This window comes from Carcharhinus amblyrhynchos, chromosome 13 (assembly GCF_965287045.1).
Source record: "Carcharhinus amblyrhynchos chromosome 13, sCarAmb.v2.hapA, whole genome shotgun sequence".
Classification (NCBI taxonomy): Eukaryota; Metazoa; Chordata; class Chondrichthyes; order Carcharhiniformes; family Carcharhinidae; genus Carcharhinus; species Carcharhinus amblyrhynchos.
Window position 1 is genome coordinate 62438722 of NC_137336.1, and position 23645 is coordinate 62462366.

General features: G+C 43.6%; 1 protein-coding gene across 2 annotated transcripts in view; it reads right to left on the reverse strand.

Annotated features, from left to right (window-relative positions):
* Nucleotides 1-23645, reverse strand: part of LOC145351949 (dedicator of cytokinesis protein 2-like) — a 595946-nt gene that overhangs the window by 131151 nt on the left and 441150 nt on the right. For both annotated transcript variants that reach the window (XM_080201765.1, XM_080201764.1), the window contains 5 exons: nt 14368-14468; nt 9812-9870; nt 7305-7453; nt 5087-5172; nt 568-724 (listed from right to left, as the gene is read on the reverse strand). In XM_080201765.1, the coding sequence (XP_080057891.1) occupies nt 568-724; nt 5087-5172; nt 7305-7453; nt 9812-9870; nt 14368-14468 (552 nt within the window). The remainder of the gene's footprint in view (nt 1-567; nt 725-5086; nt 5173-7304; nt 7454-9811; nt 9871-14367; nt 14469-23645) is intronic.

A 23645-nucleotide genomic window follows, 5' to 3' on the forward strand; every position in this document is an offset into this window, starting at 1 on the left:
TAGTGTCTGGGATGCGTAGGTTAGAGGGATTAGCAGGTAAATATGTAAGGATATGGGGGGAGGGCCTGGGTGGGATTGCAGTCAGTGCAGGCTCGATGGGACAAATGGCCTCTTTCCGCACTGTAGGGTCTCTATGATTCTACTATGACTCACCCTATGGATTATTTCAAACCTTGATTTTGCATAATAGGACAGATAAGTTACACATTGGCTTTTTGTTCCGATCAGAAGCAAAGCAGCAACTTTCATTCATATAGTGCCTTTAGCGTTAAATGCCTGAGCTGCTTCACAGGAACATAATTAGAACAAAACAATGCCATGCTAAAGGAGAAGACATTGGGGCAGGTAAGCAAAAGATTGGTTAGAGAGGCAAGTTTTAAAGGACATCCTATTGAGGAAGAAGAGAGGGAAGAGGAGAGTATTTTGAAGGGAGAATTTGAGAGGCTTGGGGCCTAAAAGTGATGGCATAGCTATCAATCCTGGGCTGGCGGGATGGGGATGGGTTGGAAGATTGACAAGAGTGCAGGTGCTTAGCAGAACAGCTGATCAAAAAGACTTTGTACGTACCAGCAGGTTAACTGTGCAACTCATGCGGTTTCCTTTGCTTTCGTCACTCATCACCGACCTGTAATCCAGCAATTTCTCCAGGAGACCCTTGACCAAGCTGACAAAATGTTGCACTGACTTGGCAATGTTCGGGTGATTTGAAGCACACTCCAGGAGGCTGGAGGAAAGATTTGGAAGATGTTATATGTAAATCAATAACCTAAAGATCTTGGGGGGGGGGGGGAGGGGGTCGGTAATTTGAAACACGTCCCCCCCTTGCTTTCGTTTCACTATTCATTCTCAGGTTGTGGGCATCACTGGCAAGGCAGCAATGGGACTAAATCAAACTCATTCCGGCTCCTGAAACACCTCTATACCTGCTCCCTTTGTGGCCAATGCTGGTGGTGTGAGGAATTGGAGAAAGGGGAGAATATAAAAGTTCTCTGCACAATTTAAAAGATTGCCATTGTTCAAAGACTGGTGCTTTTGACATATGAAGTCCTCGGAAGATGTTTACATTTTTAATCACATTAGGCAAAGAGTCAAATTCAAAACACAGCAGTGGGAGAGAAGAAGCCAGGTGTTCTGGTAGCTCCCCTCCATCCTCCCTTCTCCTTCCCTTTCTCCCACCAGTTGAGGCAGAGTTATAGACTAATTATGTGAATTAGTCCAGCCCCAGAGATCAGGCAGAGTCAGGATGTAGGCAAGGAGCTGCCAAAAGCCCCATTCTACTGAATATTCACACTGCTGTAAAGGGGAGGGGAAATTCTGCCCATAGTGAAATATGTTCAGACATCAGTTGAAACCCATGGACTTAGCTGGACAAGAATACAATCCATCGACCCATAATTTGAAGGAGAAAGCCCACGTTAATGCTTGAGGGGGGACTCCTCATTAGAATTGGTTATGAAATATTGACATTGGTGTACACAATGCCTTCAGCATTTGCTATGTACCCATAATGTTTTCCATCTCTGGTTATGGGTTTCCAATCTTCTATCAGTGCACTGCTGCATTTGGCACTGTGGAGGGGCTTACAGGAGAGGCAAGTAAAACCAAGAAGAATGCAAATGGTTGACTCTTGTTATTACAAGAAGGTTACAGTTCTATTGAGAACGAGCGCTGTAATCTGGCATTAGCTGGGTAATTGTTACAGTTCACTGTAGCTTTTCTTAGCAGGGATACATATATAAATAAGGTGATCTGCGGCCACAGAGTGAGGCAGGTTGTAAAACAGAGGGAGCAGCCGATATTCAATTCTTTGAGCAACTCCTGAAATCAAATCAGGGGGCATTAAAAAAAAATACAGTCGTAGGCTGGATGTAACACTCTCCAACTGGTGTGTATGCAGGTGTGCCACCGGCCTGTGCCAACTCACCAACCCTTGCCCTCATTGTAATTTTATGAGTAGATGGGTGATGTTGGCCCTTCTGTGAGCCAACTGAAGTCCTGGTGGGGAATTAATGTCATCAATGGGAGTTTTACACCAACCAGTCAGCCCAGCAGGTATAATACCCACCCTCCCGAATTCCCTTCCTCCATGCCCTCTAAAACCCCAGCTCCCACCACTCGCCAATTCCAAAACACTTAAAATGCAATTCAGTGGCACAGTGTTGAGAACTGCTGTCTCACGATGACAGGGACCCGGATTCAATTCCAACCTTGGGTGACTGTCTGTGTGGAGTTTGCACGTTCTCGCCATGTCTGTGTGGGTTTCCTCTGGGTGCTCTAGGTTTCTCCCACAGTCCAAAGATGTGTGGGTTTGATTGATTGGACATGCTAATTTACACCTTAGTGACAGAGGGACTAGCAGTGTATATAAGTGGGTTACAGGATAGGGTGGGATTGTGGTTGGTGTAGGCTTGATGGGCCAAATAGCCTCTTTCTGCACTGTAAGGATTCTACGAACTCACTCGCCTCATTGCCCGATTGCAGTATCTGCAATGGCCACCAAATCCATTGGAGCTATTGGGACCGGAGAGTGCTTCCAGCCTCCAATCGTTTGGCAGATCTGAGGTAGGACTTCCCAACCTTAATGGACAGATATTCTTCTTCCAGTCAATTGGCATAGAATGACTGTGGGGCAGCCATCCAGCCCTGGGTGCATTCTCCCTTGATTTGGTGATGGTACGGGACCATGGCACCCCTTAGAATTCAGCCCATAAAGTCATGATGCAGAAGGAAGCCATTTGGTACATCAGTCCATGCCGGCTCATAAGAAATAGGATTAGTATGTGTAGGTGTTGAAAATATCCAGAGCTCTTTAATATTCCATTGTAAGGCCACTCTCATTAAGATAAAGTTTATTTATTAGTGACACAAGTTGGCTTACATTAACACTGAAGTTACTGTGAAAATTCCCTAGTCGCCACACTCTGGTGTCTGTTTGGGTACACTTAGGGAGAATTTAGCATGGCCAATGCATCTAACCAGCACGTCTTTCGGATGGTAGCGCTCCCGATGCAATATTCAGGTCATTCTCATTTCCCAGCTTGAGACTTGTAACACTGCCCCTGCAAGTTCATTTCCTCATCCTTTTGCAATCCTTGATTGTTTCCGCCTCCACCACCCTTGTGTGATGTGGAGATACTGGCGTTGGATTGGGGTGGTCACAGTAAGAAGTCTCATAGCACCAGGTTAAAGTCCAACAGCTTTATTTGGGATCACGAGCTTTTGGAGCGCTGCTCTGCTGACTTACCTGATGAAGGAGCAGCATTCTGAAAGCTCGTGATTCCAGATAAACCTGTTGGACTTTAACCTGGTGTTGAGAGACTTCTTACTGTGACCACTCTTGAGGACAGCGAGTTCCAGGGCATTAGCAATCACTGTGTAAAAAAGTTCATCCTCACATTCCACTATACCTATTGGTCAGAATCTTAGCTATGTGTCTCCTCATCCTTGTACCATCAGCCAGTGGGAACAGCTTTTTCTCTTGTCTATTTTATTTAAGTTTGTCGTAATCGCCTATCAAATCTCTCCTCAACTTTCTTTGCTCCAACAAGAACAATTCTAGCTTTCCATTGTAACCCTATAACTCAACCCACAGCATCCCCACCTCAATGTCCCCACTTCTACATCTGCTCCATACTCTCAAGGATCTTCACATCTTTCTTAAAGTGTGGTGGCCAGTACTGGGAGCAACACACTACTTGGACCTTAACCAGTGTTTTTGAAAAATCCAGAGTAACCTTTGCTGTGTTTGAGCGTAACTTCCCTTGGGATTGAGTTCATTTTTTATCAACACTTTTGTTTATTCAGCATAGAAGCATTCAAGGTAGGAATGGCTCAAAAATCACCCAAAGTGTAACAAAGAGCTTTTCATCTCAGCACTTCTGCTTCCCACCCATCCCCCCCAACCACACTCAGCCTTGGTAAGTGGGCCCAGAGGCGGGGTGGAAGCCAGGGGTTTTTTTTTTGAGGGGTAAAGGGTGCTGGATTGGAAACCACTGATCAGATTATGGAATGCTAGAACTGATTTAAGAGCACCAGGAGGTTGGGGGGTGGAGACAGGAGAATAAGATTAGGGAGGGATATTGGTTGTGGGGTGTGCGGGGGGAATGTAACAAGGGTCAGGTGACAAAACATTTTCAAGCCACAATGAATTTACTCCAGTTTCTTCTTGTGACCTTTTGTTCTGAAGCTAATTCAAGGCCCAATTGAAGCTGATTCTTTATGGGCAGCACTGTGGCACAGTGATTAGCACTACTGCCACACAGCGCCAAGGAACCGGGTTCAATTCCATCCTCAGATCACTGTCTGTGTGGAGTTTGCACATTCTCCCATTGTCTGCGTGGGTTTCCTCCAGGTGCTCTGGTTTCCTCCCACAGTCCAAAGATGTGTGGATTATGTTATTTGGCCATGCTAAATTGACCGTAGTGTCAGGTTAGCAGGGTAAATATGTGGGGTTATGGGCAAAGGGCCTGGGCGGTATTTGGTCTGTGCTGACTTGATGGGCCAAATTGCCTCCTGCACTGTAGGGCTTCTATGAAGACCACCTCTGTAACCTCCTCAACTCATCCAGCCTCTGGGCTTTCTTATTCGCTCTCCAGTCTAAACTCTTACTCCCTTTCTACAAAGTTTTCCAAGCTTAATTTGTTGCCTATCCCTTCAGTTCCTCACCCTTCCTGCCCCCCCCCACCCCCACTCCACCATCTCTTGCCACTCCTGCTGCTTGTTGAAGCTACTCTTTATAACAAAGTCCAAAGATGTGCAGTTTAAGTGGATTGGCCATGCTAAATTGCCCCTAAGTGTCAGGGGGAACTAGCTAGGGTAAGCACATCGGGTTATGGGGGTAGGGTCTGGGTAGGATTGTGGTCGGTGCAAACTCGATGGGCTGAATGGCCTCCTTTTGCACTATAGGGATTCTATAACAAAGGTCTAAGTAAAATGAATATTGTTGCGTCCTGTCCTACTTCATTCTGGAATTTTTCTTTTGCTCACTCCGACCTGTGATTCTGATTCTATATTTGCCTCCTCAGTGTGATATTATTTTTGTGTTTGTGTGCTTCGGTTGAAAGTTGGAAAACAAACAGGATCTTACATCTTCTGGAAGAGCTCCATATACTGCTCATCACCACATCCTCCCTCCACCGCGTGATCCAACTTCAGGATTATTTCATCTTCAAACTGTTAAAAAGATCATTAGTTACTTGAGACATCCAAAATCACACTGAATAAAAAGTAGAGGAAGGACAATAATGTTTGAAACTGTTATCCGAGAGATGGAAAACACTCGAAATAGTTCGAAGCATTTAGGTGGTGGGAAATATTATCAACCAGTAATGTTTTCAGTTGTTATATTTCCCAATACCTCGCCTTCATTTCACAGCTGTTCCTTTAGATTGATTCCTATGCCAAAATCTTAGTGCCGTTCATGCTAGCAGGATCATACGGTCCTGCCAATGGTGCACTCCTGCTGCGGGTTTCCCATCGATGAGAGGTGCATTCACTGGGTAACCCTGTTGGTAACAATGGGATCATAAGATCCCATCTCTAATGAGTAATGTGCTGCTTTCTGCCACTGCGAAACACACTGTGGACAGGGAGAAAAATCCCACCAATAGTACTTTCATGGCACTTTACTGTCTGTCATTCACACTGTGCTTTCTCAAGATGTCCTTAAACCTCGATACATTGATTGGTATAAAATGCTCACCCATGAAAAACAGAGTGGACAGGAAAGGGCAATTTGTTCACCCTTGCTTATACAATAAACACTAACATACAGCTTTCCTGCTCCTTTTCCTGCCCCCTCACAAAGGTTTTAGACGTTTTCCAACAAGTTTCAGTATTTTTCACCTCCCCCATCAACCACCATACCCAGATGTCTGTCTGCATGCAGACCAGTCTTAGCAGGAAGAACTTCGGGACATCAGTCATACCTTTACTTGCCATTGGTTTAACCATGTCCACCCTTGTCTGACTGTTTGGGTTCAATCTAAAAGTCATAGAAATGAGAGAAGGAGGCGATTCAGCCCATCACTTGATGCTATCTTTCACTGGCTGGAGCTATCCACTTGACCTGTGCTACTAGCTCACGAGGCCTCTCTGGAGCACACTTGCTTTTGTTCAAAGGGGGCAGCTTGATTCATAGAAACCTTATGTTTGTACAGGGACCCGAGTCAGACAAGCTGAATATAGCTCTAATGAAAGGTCAGCCAGACTAAAACATTGGTTCTATTCTCTTTCCATAGACGCTGTCTAGATGCTGAGATTTTCTAGCATTTTCTGTCTTTTTGTGTGTGAAGGTGAATACAGTCTTGAAACCAAACCTGTTTGATTTGGTCTCTTGCCAAAGGCAAATACAAACAGAGCTTCACCCATTTCCAAATCACCTCATTCAAGCACTGAAGACGGCAATTTGCAAAAGTCAGTGGGCCTTCTGTACCTCACTCAAGTCTTGTCAAGTACCACAACGGCTTTGTTCACACTGTGTAATTAACGGCTGTCTACGTGCTGCTGTTTGTTATGCTCAGTTGCAGAAATTTGATGCTCTAATTTGCATTGCAATGCAATTGAAAGTATGGCTGTTCACAGGAAATTAGATTAACCCAAACCTCTGAAGCAGATGGCAAGACAAGCAGTGGACACAATGTGGGTTTGGGGAAGGAGGGGCAGGAAAAGGAGTTAGGAGGTTGAGGCTCCTCCAACAGGATACATTCCACTGATTAAAACAGCCACACGCGGGTTCAAACATTGGGACGGTGCCAAAAGCAGGATATCCATGACTAGACGGGCCTTTCTATCTGAAATGCGTTGCTTGAAAGGGTGGCAGAAGGATAGGTTCAATGGTAAATCTTAAAGGGGGAATTGGATATATACTTGAAAAGGAAACAGTTGCATGTGAAAAGCTTGTGGGATTACAACTAAACCGGATAGCTCTTTCAAAGAACCAGCAACGGCATGATGGGCCTAATTGTCTCTTTGTACACCGTAAGATTCTGTGCCTCTATATTTTCCTGCGTTCCCAACAATGGTGATTTGATGAGAGTTCAGTACCATCCATCATGAAGAACACATATCCGCCAGCATAACTATGTGAAGTGAGAGATCTTGCTGAGCCAGCTGAAAGTACTGACACCATCCTTATTATAAAATTCCAGAGGCCAATTATCACTCCATCCTTCCCATTGCCTCCTTTGGTTTTCATTTACAAAGAATGATTCTTGCAACCCACTGTTCTTTTGACAATCTTGTGACCTTTCAATATCTTCCAGCGTCCAGTTTCATACAGAATCATAAATCACCTTCCTTCATACCTTCCTAAACTTGTTGAACATGGCGTACTCGCACAACATCATGTCAAAGAAGATTGGAATCGTGGCTTTCCGGAGCTCGATCTCTGGAATCAGGGTCATTTCCAGGATTGGGCCAACCATCTCTGGGATGAAGTGGATCTTGTTTTTAGCTGTTGTTCAATAAATACATAAAATCTGATGAGAAATAGTGCACCTTGAGATATTCCTTACCATAAACCTGACAGTCTTCTTTAACACTAATTTTGTTATTTGTTAGAAGTAACTTCCATTTTCAATGCAATATTTTTGTTCCTGATTCTCCTTTTCTGAAGCCGCTGCCTCCCCTGATTAAGTCAAGTAAATAACTGTCCTCCCTCTTGGTTCTTAGACAAGAGTCATAATTATTGTGGAAGCAAGACCCATAATCTGTTCCAGTGGATGGTAATTAGGGGTCAGAGTCTTTTCCTGGGGATGGTGATTAGCGGGTGAGAATCAGGGGTAGGAACCTTGAGTCCCATTTAGCCATGGCCAGATCTGGAAAACACAGTAAGAAGTCTGACAACACCAGGTTTAAGTCCAACCAATTTATTTGACAGTAAACTCACAAGCTTTTGAGGTTCCCCTCTTCATCAGGTGAATCTGATGAAGAGGGGAACCTTGAAAGCTAGTGAATTTACTATCAAATAAATCGGTTGGACTTAAACCTGGTGTTGTCAGACTTCTTACTGTGTTTACCCCAGTCCAATGCCGGCAGCTCCACATCAGATCTGGAAACCCTGATTGATTTTTTTACCATTCCTTTTAGCCCAAAGATAGGCTATTTGTAATGTTGTCATCGCTATCCTAGCACACTCCACATGCAGGACAGCTGGTTAAGGGCTATGTAGCTCAGTACCATATTTTGTGGACATGTTTCTTTTATTCATTTACAGGTTGTGAATGTCATTGGCTAGACTATCATTTATTGCCCATCCCTAGTTGGTCATAAGAAGGTGATGGTCTTCTTAAACCACTGCAGTCCCTTTGGTGTAGATACATCCACAATGATGTTAGGGAGGGAATTTCTGGATTTAAACCCAGTGACAGTGAAGGAACGGCAATATATTTCCAAGTCAGGATTGGGAGTGACTTGGAGGGGAACTTCCATGTGGTGGTGTTCTCAGATATCTGCTGCTCTTGTCCTTTTGGATAGAAGAGGTCATGAGTTTGGAAGCTGCCACCAAAGGAGTCTTAGTGAGTTGCTGCAGGGCACCTTGTAGATGGCACACATGGCTACTACCCTTCGTCAGTGGTAGAGGGATTGAATGTTTGTGGAATTGGTATAGAAATCAAACAGGTTGCTTTGTCCTGCATAGTGTGGAGCTTCTTGAGTGTCATTGGAGCTGTACTCATCCAGGCAAGTGGACAGTATTCTATCTCTCTACTGGCATGAACTTAATAGATTTTGATTTGATTTGATTTATCATTGTCACATGTATTAATATAAAGTGAAAAGTATTGTTTCTTGCACGCTATACAGACAAAGCATACCATGCACAGTGAAGCAAAGGCGGGTGTGCAGAATGTAGTGTTACAGTCATAGCTAGGGTGTAGAGAAAAATCAACTTAATGCAAGGTAGGTCAGAAATCTGAAGGCAGCAGGAAAGAAGCTGTTCTTGAGTCAGTTGGTATGTGTCCACACACTTTTGTATCTTTTTCCCGACAGGAAGTTGGAAGAGAGTATATCCGGGGTGCACATGGTCTTTAATTATGCTGGCTACTTTTCCAAGGCAGCACGAAGTGTAGATGGAATCAATGGGTGGGGGATAAGTTTGAGTGACCGACTGGGTTTTGTTCACGACTCTTTGTAATTTCTTGCAGTCTTGGACAGAGCAGGAGCCATACCAAGCTGTGATAGAACCAGAAAGAATGCTTTCTATGGTGCATCTGTAAAAGCTAGTGAGAGTCATTGTGAACATACCAAATTTCCTTTGTCTTCTGAAAAAGTGGAGGCATTGGCAGGCTTTCTTAACTATAGTATCGGCAAGGAGAGACCAGGGTAGGTTGTGGATGATCTGGACGCCTAAAAATTTGAAGATCTCGACCATGATAGTGGACACGTTTGGGGAATCAGGAGGTGAGTTCCCTGCTGTTGCATTCTGAGCCATTCTATCCTGAACTTGTAGTCACAGTATTGATGTGACTCATCCAGTTCAGTTTCTGGTCATTAGCAACACCCAGCATGTTGATAATGGGGGATTCAGCAATAGCAATGCCACTGAATGACAAAGGACAATAGTTAGATCCTCTTTTATTGAAGATGGTCATTGCCTGGCACCTGTATGGCACAAATGTTACTTGCCATGTGTCAGCCAAAGCCTGGCAATTGTTCAGGTCTTGCTGCATTTGGACATGGACTAGTTCAGTTTCTGAGGAATTACGAATGGTGTGGAGTCAGTGAGAGTCTTATACTTAAGGCACAACAGCAGGTTAAACAGTTGAAAAGACACCTCATTCAAAAACAAATTACATAACAACATTTCACTCACCAAGCTTGTACCACATGTCACGGACATTGAATCCGATTTGGAGTCTCATATCTCCGTATCTGAAAAAGAAAGGAGTGTTTTCAATTACTTTATTGCAGAACCACCAAAAAGTGTAATTAAAAATATTTTTGACAATTTTAACCCACAATGACTACCACTCCTTCTTCCTGCAGCTCATCACCCTTTAGAATAGCAGATGACTTTGCGGTGCGGATTTATTCACTGCAAATCTATTTTTAACCAATAAATCTCAGGATGAGGATCATGGCACAGTGGTTAGCACTGTTGCCTCACAGTAGGGTTTTGATTCCTGGATGGGATAACTGTTTGTGCGGAGTCTGCACGATCTCCCCGTGTCTGCGTGGGATTTTCCAGGTGCTCTGGTTTCCTCCCACAGTCTGAAAGAGATGCTGGTTAGATGTATTGGCCATGCTAAATTCTCCCTCAGTATATCCAAACAGATGCTGGAGTGTGGCAACTAAGGGATTTTCACATTAACTGAACTGTAAGCCCACTTGTGACACTAATTAATAAATAAATAAGGCAGGTGCTAATTGTGGCACAAAGTTCAGATCAGAGAATGTGTCAGTAAAAGAACTATGGCTAGTGTTCTCTGCAGGCAAAACATAACAGCAAGTTACAGACTGCCCCAGAAAAAATATAATATCCAAATGGAGGACAGAGTCAAAACTGGGTAATAAGCTTTGCTACAATGGTCAGCTATGTCAACATGTTTTCCTCAGAATTAAAAGATAATGAATTCAAATCCCACTCCCACTCTGGTGGGATCTTCCGGTCCTGCCAAAGGGGACCCCTCCCGCACCCCCCGCCCACCCCCACCCCCACCCCTCCCTCCCACCCCACTAATGGCATGTTCCCTGGCAGGATGGACAAAGCATTGTAGACATCAGCAGGACCAGAGGTTCTGTGGAGCTGCATCCAATGGAGAGCCACACCCGCCACAAGAAAGCATACCCTGGGACCATGGGAGGACGGAGAAATTCCACCCATTGTCTTTCAGATGAGACATTAAACTGAAGTTTTGTCAGCCCTCAGGTGGTGGGTGGCAATTTATTTCAAAGTATAATTCTTGCCAATATTAATCCCTCAAACAGCCTCATTAAAGTAGGTGATCTAGTCATTGTCACATTGCTATCTATTCGATCTTGCCACTTGCAAATTGGCTGCTACATTTCCAACATTATAACACTGACAATACTTCAATAAAATGGCTGTAAATCACCTTAGGACACCCTGAGGTTGTGACAGGTGCAAATCTTTATTTTCCTTTGGTTCATTCAAGAATAAAACATGAGATCGATTGAGGATTGCAGCAGTCCATGTGATTTTTTTTCCCCTCCATCCAATAAATGGAAGGAAAACCACAGAGAACAGTATATGCACTCTTATCATCTGACATCCTGAACCAGCAGTAATAATTCATCACATGCATCCTGAACAACAATTGTTAATGCACAGCAAGCGGATTGAACAGTTTAAACTGTTCCCTCTTGAAGCCAGAGAGGCTGATTGACATTAACAGCTATCAGATCAACCATTTGTTGTACAAAACTTGAATATTGCTGAAATGAAAGGCATATCGAGCTTTCTGTCCTGCACTCATCAGGATACTTCACAGGAATATCGATACAAGGGGAAAACAAGAATTTATATTGTATGAGAAGAGAATGCTGGTTGATCGGCACCAACCAATCAGCAATCCTCTTATGCAATACAAATTATTGTTTTCCCCTCATACTAGTATTCTTGCAAAGTGCCCTGATGAATGCAAGATGAAAAGCTTTGACATATCTCTGTTTATTTATTTGATTTATCTTTTTATATTTATTGATGATTATGATTTATATTTTTTGTTACAAGTAGATTTTCATTAACACTACAATGAAGTTACTGTGAAAATCCCGTCATCGCCACACTCCAGCACCTGTTTGGGTACACTGAGAGAGGATTTAGCATGGCCAATGCATCTAACCAGTGCATCTTTCGAACTGTGGGAGGAAACCAGAGCACCCAGAGGAAACCCATGCACACATGGGAAAAATGTGTCACACAGACCAAGCTGGAAGTTGAACCCGGGTCCCTGACACTGTGAGGCAGCAATGCTAACTACTGTGCCACTGCGCCATTCCCATTTTCAGCAAAACTCCGGCTATCACAGTTAGAAAGGCTCTGCTGCTAAGTTCCAGTCTTAGTTCTCTGCAGTGAGTTTAATGGACAATTATTGTGCAAATTCGGCAAGTTTGAAAAAATACTAAGGTGGATAAAGGAAAAATATTAATTAAATGAAACAGGTGATGGAAAATGTTAACTGACCAGAAAATTCTGCAGATGTACAACTCATGGTTTATCTCTTAAGCCCCAAATTTGCTGGGAGTTAACACATGGTGCTTTTCCAGCAAGATCCAATCTATGGCGTGGGTTCCATCGTTGGCTAGATAATTACCATCTCAGTAGCAGGATTGAGGATCATGGCAATATTTCAACTGAGATTTTAAATACTCCACAGACAATTTGCTCATGCATTGCAAATCTTGCAGGAGCAACCCTGCAGGGTAGAATGGAATTGGTGTGGGAATGGATGAATATTCTGGAGTCTGGTTTGATTACCTGTTCAGAGATTTATATATGCAAAACTATGCCAGCTGAAAATAAGTAGATGGAGGAGAGTCCATTGCTGCATAGAGCAGGGTGTCCAAGTTTTTTGTTTACCAACTTAACAGCATGCTGCTTCATAGGCCACGTACAAAGTATTTTACAGATGGGGTCGGGGGAGGGAGTTGGATTGCTTGCCACCCACTCCCCAGAAGGAAAGTTAGCTGGAAGCCAACTTGTTCCGTGCGAACCATAGTACAGAAAGTTGAATTGGTTAAGACTAAGGAGGAAATTCCACTCTCAGGAGCTGTTGGCCAATTCGATTGACCCCCACCTCCCCCCCGAATACACCCTGTAAAACGTAGCCCCTGGCCAATCTGATTGGCTGGAAGCACCAAGGGTTCAGAAGCAGGTGCTGCTGGGACTGCAGCTCGCTGCATGAAGGAGGATCCTGGAATGGGGTAAGTTTGGCGTCTTGGGGCTGACAATTTGCCCTGTTTAGGGAGAAGGGTCAGGCGGTTGCGGGGGGGGGGAATGGATTTTAGAGAGCAGGCAGGTGGGAAAGAAATACTATCTTTGAGGGAAATATCCAATGCTCAAAGACTATTCATCAAAGACTGTGTGCTCTTCCTTCGTGCCCTTTTGAAACTTCTTTAAAGGGGCTGCCTACCCCAGCCCAGCTGCCCTTGTTAAATGGCGTGGGCAGCATATACTAAATTTAATAATTTTTCAAAAATTTCACTGCCTTGCGACCGACCGTGTTATGGGGCTGAACTATAGGTTAAATGGGTGGGAAGGTAGCAGGGTGGGTTCCCATCCTATTTTTTTGTGCCCGTCTGTTAAAATCATGCCTGTTGGAGGCCCCTAAAATCCTATAGATCCACGTCCCACTCATTGCCAATTTCCCAAAGGACTTAGCCAGCATGAAATTTCCATTCATTTGTAACTGACTGATTTTGATGTTCTGGTTTTGTATTTAACACCAGAGCTGGCATTTATACCACACCATTAACTTGAAAAAAGAAGTCAAGCTACATCACAGAGGCATAATCAGGCAAGAAGCTCTGATGCTGAGCCAAATAAGATTTGACAAAGATTAGGGGTGACCGAAAACTTGGTCCAAGTGGTGAGTTTTAAAGACATGGAGAAGGGGGTGAAGGAATAAAGAGATTAAAGTGAGAGTTCTATGGTGTGGGGCCTAGATGACCATGGTCACCAATGGTGAGGCAAAGGGTGGGAGTGAAGAATGCACCTGAGGTTGGACTAAGAGGTGTAGATAATGTTTGGAGATGCTGAAAGATTAAAGGAAACAGGGAGAGATGAGGCCATGAAAGCATTTAAACACAAGGATTAAAATGTTAAATGGGAGACATCGAAGGACCTGGAACCAATACAGGTAAAAAAGGAAGCAATGGTGTGTGTGAGTGAGATAGGTTACAGAGGACGGAGGATAGGACAAGAATTATGAGAACATTAAAATAGTCACTTCAGGGGATGACAAAGGTAATCAATCCACCAATAAGTCAACAGCAATAAGAAAAGCCTTTCAAACATCCAGTCCCATGACAATAAAGTAGGACAAACCAGTAAGTAAGGAACATGTGTGCAGATCGATGTGAACTATTGTGGCTTTAAGGACTAAATTGTCCAGGCCCTCTTGTGCCAGAGAGTGCACTTTGGACGCATCGATGGGTACACTGTTAGGAAGGAATTTTACCGCCCCGCCTACAATGGGAATCAGTGCAGACAATGGAAAAGTCCGTTGACCTCAGGTGGGATTTTACGGTTTCAGGATGAGCCAGGCCGTAAAATCCAGCCCTTGGCCTGGCCCGTTGGAACAATTAGAACTGAATTACTTGTTCCTGTTTCATTGCTGCTTCTCCTCAAGGTATAAAGAGTCATAGCTGGGACTGAGTAACAAAACATTGATAAACAACACTCACTTGTTCAGGATTTTGGTGCACTTTGCCTGAGAAAAATGTTCCAGCTGCAGGGATTCTTGGGTAATGAAGCTCACGGCCAGATGGAAGTAATTATTCCACAACTACAGACAAAAGGATTTAAAATTACACAGAAAGATAATTAAGTTTTACTGCATATCAAACCCATCACTATTTAAGTAACATCTCAATGTTATGGCTTAGCTGAGTATTTTAAAATTAAAAGTTGGTATTTTATAAAACAGTATAACAAAACATGTTTAATATTTGTAAGCTCCTATCAAACTAATTGTCACACTATTTCTATTTCATATTCTTTAGAGATTATTATATTTTAAATTGTTACTAGATTCATAATTTTCTAACGGGTTGGCATAAAATAGGGAACAACAGATGTCCAATGAAATACAGCCAAGGGTTTGCTGGAAACATGAGAACAGCAGTAAGCCAGTCAGCCCCTTGAGCTTTGTCTACAATTCAAATAGATCTTAACCAATCTATATATTACTCCATTTGGATACCATGGGTCCATATTGTTTAATACGCTTAAATCTCTGACAGAGGTTCTTACCCCAGCCCCACTCCCCATCTCCGTAACCCACGGGTGGCAGGGTGGTTAGCACTGTTGCCTCACAGATCCAGCAACCCAGGTTCGATTCCTGGTTGGGTCATTGTCTGTGCGGAGTCTCCACATTCTCCCCTTCTCTGCATGGGTTTTCACCCAGTGCTCAGGTTTCCATCCCACAGTCTGAAAGACACGCTGGTTAGGTGCACTGGTCATACTAAATTCTCCCTCAGTGTACCCGAAAAGGCGCCAGAGTGTGACAACTAGGGGATTTTCACAGTAACATCATTGCATTGTTAATGTAAACCTACTTGTGACACTAATAAATGAAGTTTACCATGGCCAATCCATCTAATCTACACAGCTGTGGACTGTGGGAGGAAACTGGAGCACCCGGAGGAAACCTATGCAGACACAGAGAGAATGTCCAAACTCCACACAGACAGTGACCCAAGGCCAGTATTGAACTTGGGTCACTGACGCTGTGAAGAACATGCAAACATAGGAAATAGGAGCAGGAATATGCCACTTGGCCCTTCGAACCCACTCCTCTATTCACTCATTCATTCCAGCTTAGCTCTTGATGAGGGCCAAATGTGGGCAGTTCGGACTAGCTTAGTGGTAAAAATTGAGCAGCATGGACAAGTTGGGCCAAAGGGAATGTTTCCATGCTGTGAACCTCTAACCTCTATCCTTCCCCCTTCTCACTTTGTTTATCAAGAACCTATCCCCCTACCTTGAAAACTTTTTGAGGAAGAGAGTTCCAAAGGCTCTCTGCCCCCGAAAGAAAACATTTTGTCTCATCTCTAGTTAAATGAGTGTTTCTAGATTCTCCCACAAGAAAAACACATCTTCTCCACATCCACCCTGTCAAAACCCTCAGGATCTTATGTTTCAATCAAGTTGTGTCTTACTCTACTAAACCCCAGCGGGTACAAGCCTAGCCTCTCTAACCTTTATCCATATTCGCCCATTCCTGTTATTAGTTTAGTAAACCTTCTCTGAATTACTCCTAACATATTTACATCTTCCCTTAAATAAGGAAACCAAAATTGTAGACGGTACTCCAGGTGTGGTCTTGTACAACTGAAGTATAACCTATTTACTTTTGTAATCAATTCCCCTCACAATAAATGATAACATTCTACCTGCCTTCCTAATTACTTATATGCTAACCTTTTGTGATTGATGCATCAGTTCACCCAGATCCTTCTGCATCTCAGAGCTCTGCTATTACTCACCATTTGGTTAAAATGCCTTTTTTTAAAATTCTTCCTGATAACATGGAAAATGTCATATTTTCCTAAATTACACTTTATTTGCCAGATCTTTATCCATTCATTTAACCCACCTATGTCTCCTTGTGTCCACTTCACAACTTACTTTCCTACCAATCATTTTATCATCACCAAATTTAGCAACGATACCTTTGGTCCCTTCATCCAAGTCATTTATATAAATTATAAAAAGTTGAGGCTGCAGAACTTATCCCTGTGGCACACCACTCATTACATCCTGCCAAACAACAAAAGATTCATTTACAGCTATCCCCTGTTTCTTGATAGATAGTCAACCTTCTTTCCATGCCAATATGTTTCCCTCTACACTATGAGCTATTTTTTCCCCACTATACCCTTTGATGTTGCATCTTATCAAATGCCTTCTAGAAATCTAAATACAGCACATCCACCATTTCCTCTTTACCCACAGCACATGTTACTCTTTCAAGTAACTCCAATAAATTGTTTAAAAATAATTTCCCTTTTACAAAACCATGTTGGCTGTGTCTGATCACCTTGAGCTTTCTAAGTGCTCTGCCTTAACACTTAATAATAGCTTATAACATTTTCCCTATGGAAAATATTAAACCTGTAATTTTCAGCTTTCTGTCTCCCTCCCTTTTTGAATAAAGGAGTTACATTTGCTATTTTACACATCAATGGCACTTTCCCCAAATCCAAAGAGTTTTGGAAAATTAAAACCAAAACATCAACTATCTCACCAGCCATTCTTTTAAAATACTGGAATGAAGTCCATCAAGATATGTCAGCCCACAGCTCCCAACAACTTGCTAAGTATCTCTTCCTGGTGATTTTAATTTTCTTGAGTTCCTCCCTACCTTCAAATTCCTGATTGTTTTATAATCATTTCTGGGACATTACTTGTATCTTCCATAATGAAGGCTGATGCAAAATGCCTTTTCAATTCATCTTCCATCTTCTTATTTTCCTTGATTAATTCCCCAATTAACTTTGTTAACTCTCTTGTTTAAGTGTCTATAACAACCCTTGCTATCTGTCATTATATTTCTAGCTAGCTTTCTCTTGCCAGCTACTTCTAGTTAGGGAGTCTTCCTGGCAATACCCTTGGACTGCCTAGCTCTAATTTTTAAGATATTCCCCCTTGTAATGAACTCTGCCAGCAGAAGAAACATTTCCATGTATCTATCAAGGTGGTGGTGGAGGCGGGAACGTTGGACTCGTTTAAGGTTCAGTTAGATAGGCACATGAGTGAAACGAGGATGGAGGGTTATGGTAGGGGTATTAAATAAGGGTTAGAACCTCGGGAGAGACCGGAAAGGCAGGCTTGTGATTAACGTTTTTGTCTTTTATTCCGCAGGTGGAGGTCTACCTCGTTGTCAAACGAGGGGCATGCACACGGTGGGTCGTGCGTGGGCTACTCTTGGAGGTTCCAGGAGTGGCCTAGTACTTCGTGTCGGTGTGTGTGCTTGATCCTGGACCGGTAGAAGGGCGCCGCAACAGCTCAGTGACTAGCACTGCTAGCTGTGCAGATACATGGATTTGGGCCTGTGTCTGTGGGAGTTTGCGCATTCTCCCTGTGGTTGCGTGGGTTTCCTCCGGGCGCTCCGGTTTCCTCCCACACCCCAAAGATGTGCTCTTAGGCTGATTGGTTTTACCAAATTGACACTATTCTCCCCTGAATCTGGCTAAGTCAGGGGTTCTATTCGTAGACACGCAGGGTAGAATAGGTGTAGGGTGATGCGGCGGCGCGGGCTTGTTGGGCCGAAGAGCCTGTTTCCCGTGCTGGGTTGTTCTTTGTTCTTTGTTCTTTGTATCATTCAACCATCCTAAATACCACAATTACCCTTTGATCACCCTTTGATGTTCTGTAGTCCAGGGAAAGAAAGCCTGGTCCACGGAACCTGCATTCAGAATTTAATCTTTATAATACATTATCATTCTGCTGATTGGGTAACCACTGTTCACCCCAGCAAGATTTTCCCATTCCATTGCAGTGAATGCAGATTTGACCAGGTGCCAATTCTCCACCTTGCTGCAGCAGGAGCTGGTGTGAATGGCAGTAAGATTGTGTCCTGGGCTTCATTTCCCAAGGCCAATACATCCCTTCTAAGGTATGATGCTAGAGTTGAACACAACACTCCAAATGGTGTTTAACTGATATTCAAGACAACTGTTGTATCTTTTTGTATTCTACCACCTTGAGACGAACACTAACATCCATTAAACTTTTAAATACTTAAGTGCACCAGTCCTCTAGTTTTTAGTGATTTTGATATATGAACCCAAAAATACCTCTGCTCCTTCACCATGAAAAAATTCTCACCATTTAGAGAGGATCCTGATTCTCGGTTCAAAGTACATGACTTCAAACCTCCCGACATTGGAATAATCTGGCAGTTTTTCCATAGTTAATCTATGAATACCATGCGCAACTTTGTGCTGCCATCTACCTTATTTACTGTGCCATCTAACTTAGCGTGGTCAGCAATCCTGAATATATTTATACAATCACAGAATGGTTACGACACAGAAGGAAGCCTTTTCCACCTAGCCCTGCAAATGTTTTCCCTTGGGATAATTGTCCAATTCCCTTTTGAAAGCAATGGTCAAATCTGTCTCTAGCAAATGCTCAGGCAGTATACTCCAGATCCTAACCACTCGCTTTGTTAAAATGAGTTTTTTCTTGTGCTTGATTCTTTTTTGGAATTCACCCAAATTTAGTGTCCCCTGGTTTTCAACCCTTGAAATGCTGGGAACAGTTTCTCCCTGTCTATGCTGTCCAGGCTCCTCATGATTTTGAACATTTGTGTCAACCTTCTTTTCAACCTTCTCTTCCCCAAGTACAGTAAGCCAAACTTCTCCAATCTATCCATTCAACCAAATCCCTCATCAGTGGGACTTGTCTGAGACTGGGGCCTTCTGTCTTGGATTCTAGATGTGGGACTTGTTCATCTGGCACTAAGGATACTTCAATTGCAAGCAATAAAAGAACTAGCTTCATAGAGTAAATCAAAGAAAAAGGTTTCATAAAGAAACTTCATCACACCAACACTCAGGCCACACAGCATCTCCACAATCTCTACCTGCTTGCTATTTACACCAGGTCAGCTAGTCAGCTGACCACCACTTAATTTTACCATTGGTTACATTGTCTATTGGGTCAGCTGACCCTCACGTCATGTTAGCAAAGAACAAAGAACAACACAGCATGGGAAACAGGCCCTTCGGCCCAAAGAGCCCGCGCCGCCATTTTAACATTGTGAGTGCCCTCCTCTACCTACGACCTTTGTCTATGCCTATTGGGGAAGATTGAGGGAAGACTAATTTAGGGACATTGGTTACCATTGGTTACATTATAACAGATCCCAGTGTTATCATTGGTTACATTATAATAGATTCCAGTACTATAACTTACCTTGGTTAGTAAACAGACTGTGGACGAACTCTGGTACCTGCTTAACACTCGTTTATTAGTATTACGTCTAAATAGGTTACAGAGCAGGCATGTAGTTCCTAGGCATGACACCAACTTTTCTCTCCTTCTCTCTCTCTTAACTAACACTTGACTGATCGGCCAATGCTACATCACCAACTATATTGCATGAAAGATAGTGGTCGGGATTTTCCTCTCCTGTTTGCGGTGTGGGCATCATAGCAGGTGTGGGTGGAAAATAGCCCAGGACGGCCAAAAGTCACGATTGTGTATTCCAGCCCTCAGTGACAGGCTACATTTCCCGCAGTGGTATGTCAGGAACATCATTTCAATATATCTGCCTCTCATTGTGTTTCACACCAGTAGTTTCAAGCCCTCGAAAATCTGGACTTCATGCATAACTTTGAGGTTTGTTCGCCTGCCTTGCATCATGCAGAGTTTGCAGGAATCAGCGTCAGGTTTTACAAACAGCGTTGCACTGCTTTAGCGAGTTGTCACAGGTAAGTCTCTACCTTCCAGCCCAGCCATAAGGCTTCATTCAGGGCCTGGGCTGCAGTGGGGAAGGGAGCATTTGAGAACCAGAGGGCAGAGATTTAAAGTAATTGGTAAAAGAAACAAAAGTAATATGAGAAAATCTTTTACACACAGCAAGTGGTTGGAGTTCTGGAATGCATTGCCTGAAGGTGTGGTGGAGGTAGGTTCAATTGAGGCATTTAACATGGAATTAGATGATCGTTTGAAAAGAAAAGATGTGCAGGTTTATTGGTGAAACCAGGAGAATGGCTTCATGTGAAATGCCCATTCAGAGAGCCAGTGCAGACATGATGGGCTGAACGGCCTCCTTCTGCATTGTAAGAATTCTTTCCCTCAGACAGAAGAAGGGACTGCAGGCCTAGAGTTGTGTGAGGGTTATGAATTGAGAATGTGCCACTGACTGGGGCCTGGATCTGGGATGGATGGGAGGTGGGGGGGATGGGAGTGGGACATAACGTCTTCAATGTTAGAATAGACTGACAAAATGTTTCAGATTGACATGAGCTGCTTGAGGCCAGACTGGGAGGCACGCTGAGTGAAGAAGCGCTTCAGTTTATGGTGCTGAGCTTGCAAAGACTGTCCTTGTCCTAGACTAAGGAGTGGGAGGGCATATGAGGCCAGTCCCAGATGTGCCCAGTATGTTGTGTGCAGGGTACGTTTGTAACATCACACAACCGGTCTATGGGGCTGCAGATGGCACATTTACTCAGGGGAGGCATCTGCAGCTTACGCATGGGAAAAGATATTCGAGGGTGTGTGGAAGTATGTATATTTAACTATTCAAATAGTTGATGGGGGAGGTGGTGGCGAGGTCCAAACAGGGTATAGGGACAGTCACTTCAAAACATTCATGGGCTAACAAACAGATGTGCACCTCAAACATAATGGGATCAAGGAATACTGGGGCTGATTCAGAGGTCCTTGAGGGAGGGAAAACTGGCCATTAAGCGTCTCCAGGACAAAGGCAGGATACTCTATACTCACACAGTGATGGTCCAAGCTGGTCTGGCTTAGTACAATAGGCGGAAAATCCTGCTCAGTGGGCTATTCAAATAATGAGTGTCACTAACTAACCTGCTGACCAAAGGTGGATCGATTCATTGAATGTTTTCATGAGTCTGTGTATCTCAAACTTTAGCTGTGCTTTTAATTTAATGACAGGTTTTCCATGGCTTGGCGAATGGAGATGAGAACTGCCAGATCTAAGTGACGAGAGTTTTTCTCCATCACCTTGTTTCCTAATCAATTCTTGTCTGCCCTCACCAATGTAGTCAGATGTCAACCATCTCTCCCCCTCTTTACTTCGCTCTGCCGCCCATTTGAAAGCTTTCTGTCTGACAGCCTCTTAAACCAGCCAGCTGCTAACCTGCTGGAATGGAATGCAGGGCCTCCAAGAAACCCACACTTCTGGATTCTCCAACCAGCAACTCCCCTACCCGCTCCCTCCCCATAAATATATATTTTGTGCTTATTAGTTCATGTTTTGCTCCAGAGGCAAAACGTTAAACAAATTTCTCCCTCTATATATTCATCCTGAATCGCAATCAACGTTAATCACACCATTTCTTTGCGATGCGGAGTGATTCCAAAGCATGGGTTCAATTCCCATGCCAGCTGAGGTTATTCATGAAGGCCTCTCCTTCTCAATTCTGCCCCTAGCCTCTGTCACTTCTATTCCCCCCTCAAAGAAGAAAACAGCCGATGGTCACCTGGAGCTATGGTGACTTTGGGATCATAGATTCATGGAATCCATATAATGCAGAAGGAAGCCATTTGGCCCATTGAGCCTGCACCAATCACAATTCCACCCAGACCTGTAACTCAACTTGTTTATCTTGCTAGTCCCCCTGACACTAAGGGGCAATTTATTATGGCCAATCAATCTAACCTGCAAATCTCTGGACTGTGGGAGGAACACAGTAAAAAGTCTGACAACACCAGGTTTTCATGCGAAGGAAACCCATGCAGACACAGGTAGAACGTGCAAATTCCACACAGTCACCCAAGGCTGGAATTGAACCTGGGTCCTTGGCACTGTGAGGCAGCGGTGCTAACCATTGTGTCACTGTGCCGTCCTAACCTTACCTTACCTTTACCTTATACAAACTCACTCTTCCTCAAGATTTCAAAACTGTGGAGCCTCAGTCATCCCCTGCTACAACCCCAGAGATCGTGGAGAGAGAAAAAAAAAACAAGTGCGACACGACTAAAATCATTCCTTCTTGATTTATGTATTTAATCTATAAAGGAGTCACTGTTTATTAACTTGGACATTTTGCTATTTTTAATGGCGAGCAATCTCCTCACGATTCGCTCTGATCCAATTATAAAACGCGACACACTTAATTATTTAGAGTGGTTGAATTAAAAAATGTTGGGAGTTCCGCAAGGAAATTCCCCAATGACTGCAGCTCATGCTGCACTAAACTTGGCAAATGCTCTGCTCCCCTTATAGACTCTCGATGGCTGTCACACTCAATTCCTTTTAATTAAGTAGCACAGGCAAATGGATGGGTTGAACATCCCTTGATATTCACCCTCCCCAACCTCTCCTTCACTCCACCCAACCTCATAAACAGACTGAAATACCTCAGGAGAGTCATTTTAAATTTAAAGCATTGTTATGTACTTGTGACTTAATTATCGTTGAAATCAAATAAATCCATGTTTGTTTTTACTTTCTTCAAACACGGCTCATCTATTTCATTCAAAGTGCTTTACGCAGGAGATTCAGGCATAAGTGCAAGTGTCAGCAATGGTTCACAGGGCCAGAAGCTGGTGCATTCCAGACCTGCGACAAAGTGTTGAGCACGCAATCTAGGTGAACACTAAAAGGAGGACTGCACTGTTGTAGGTAACATTATTCAGGTGAGATAATAATTCAAAGGTGAGCAGGCAAGTTCCCTGATATCCTTCAGGGAATGAGTGGCATCTTGATATTGTAGCTGGCTTAGGCCGCAGCTGGAGTACTGTGTGCAGTTTTGGGCGCCGCACCTGCGCAAGGATATTTTGGCCCTGGAGGGAGTGCAGAGGAGGTTTACTAGGCTGATACCGGAGTTGAGGGGATTGAGCTATGAGGAGAGGCTAAATAAACTAGGCTTGTACTCGTTAGAGTTTAGAAGAATGAGGGGAGATCTCATTGAGACGTATAAGATGATGAATGGGATGGATAGGATAGAGGTGGAGAGACTCTTCCCGCTCAAAAAAGACAGTAGGACTAGGGGGCACAGCCTCAAGATAAAGGGGAGGCGGTTTAGAACGGAGTTGAGGAGGAACTTCTTCACTCAAAGGGTGGTGAATCTCTGGAATTCTCTGCCCGTTGAAGTGGTGGAGGCTGCCTCGCTAAATATTTTTAAGAAGCGGGTTGATGGGTTCTTGATAAGAGAGGGGATTAAGGGTTATGGGGAGAGGGCGGGAAAGTGGAACTGAGCCACAACAGATCAGCCATGATCTTATTGAATGGCGGGGCAGGCTCGAAGGGCTAGAT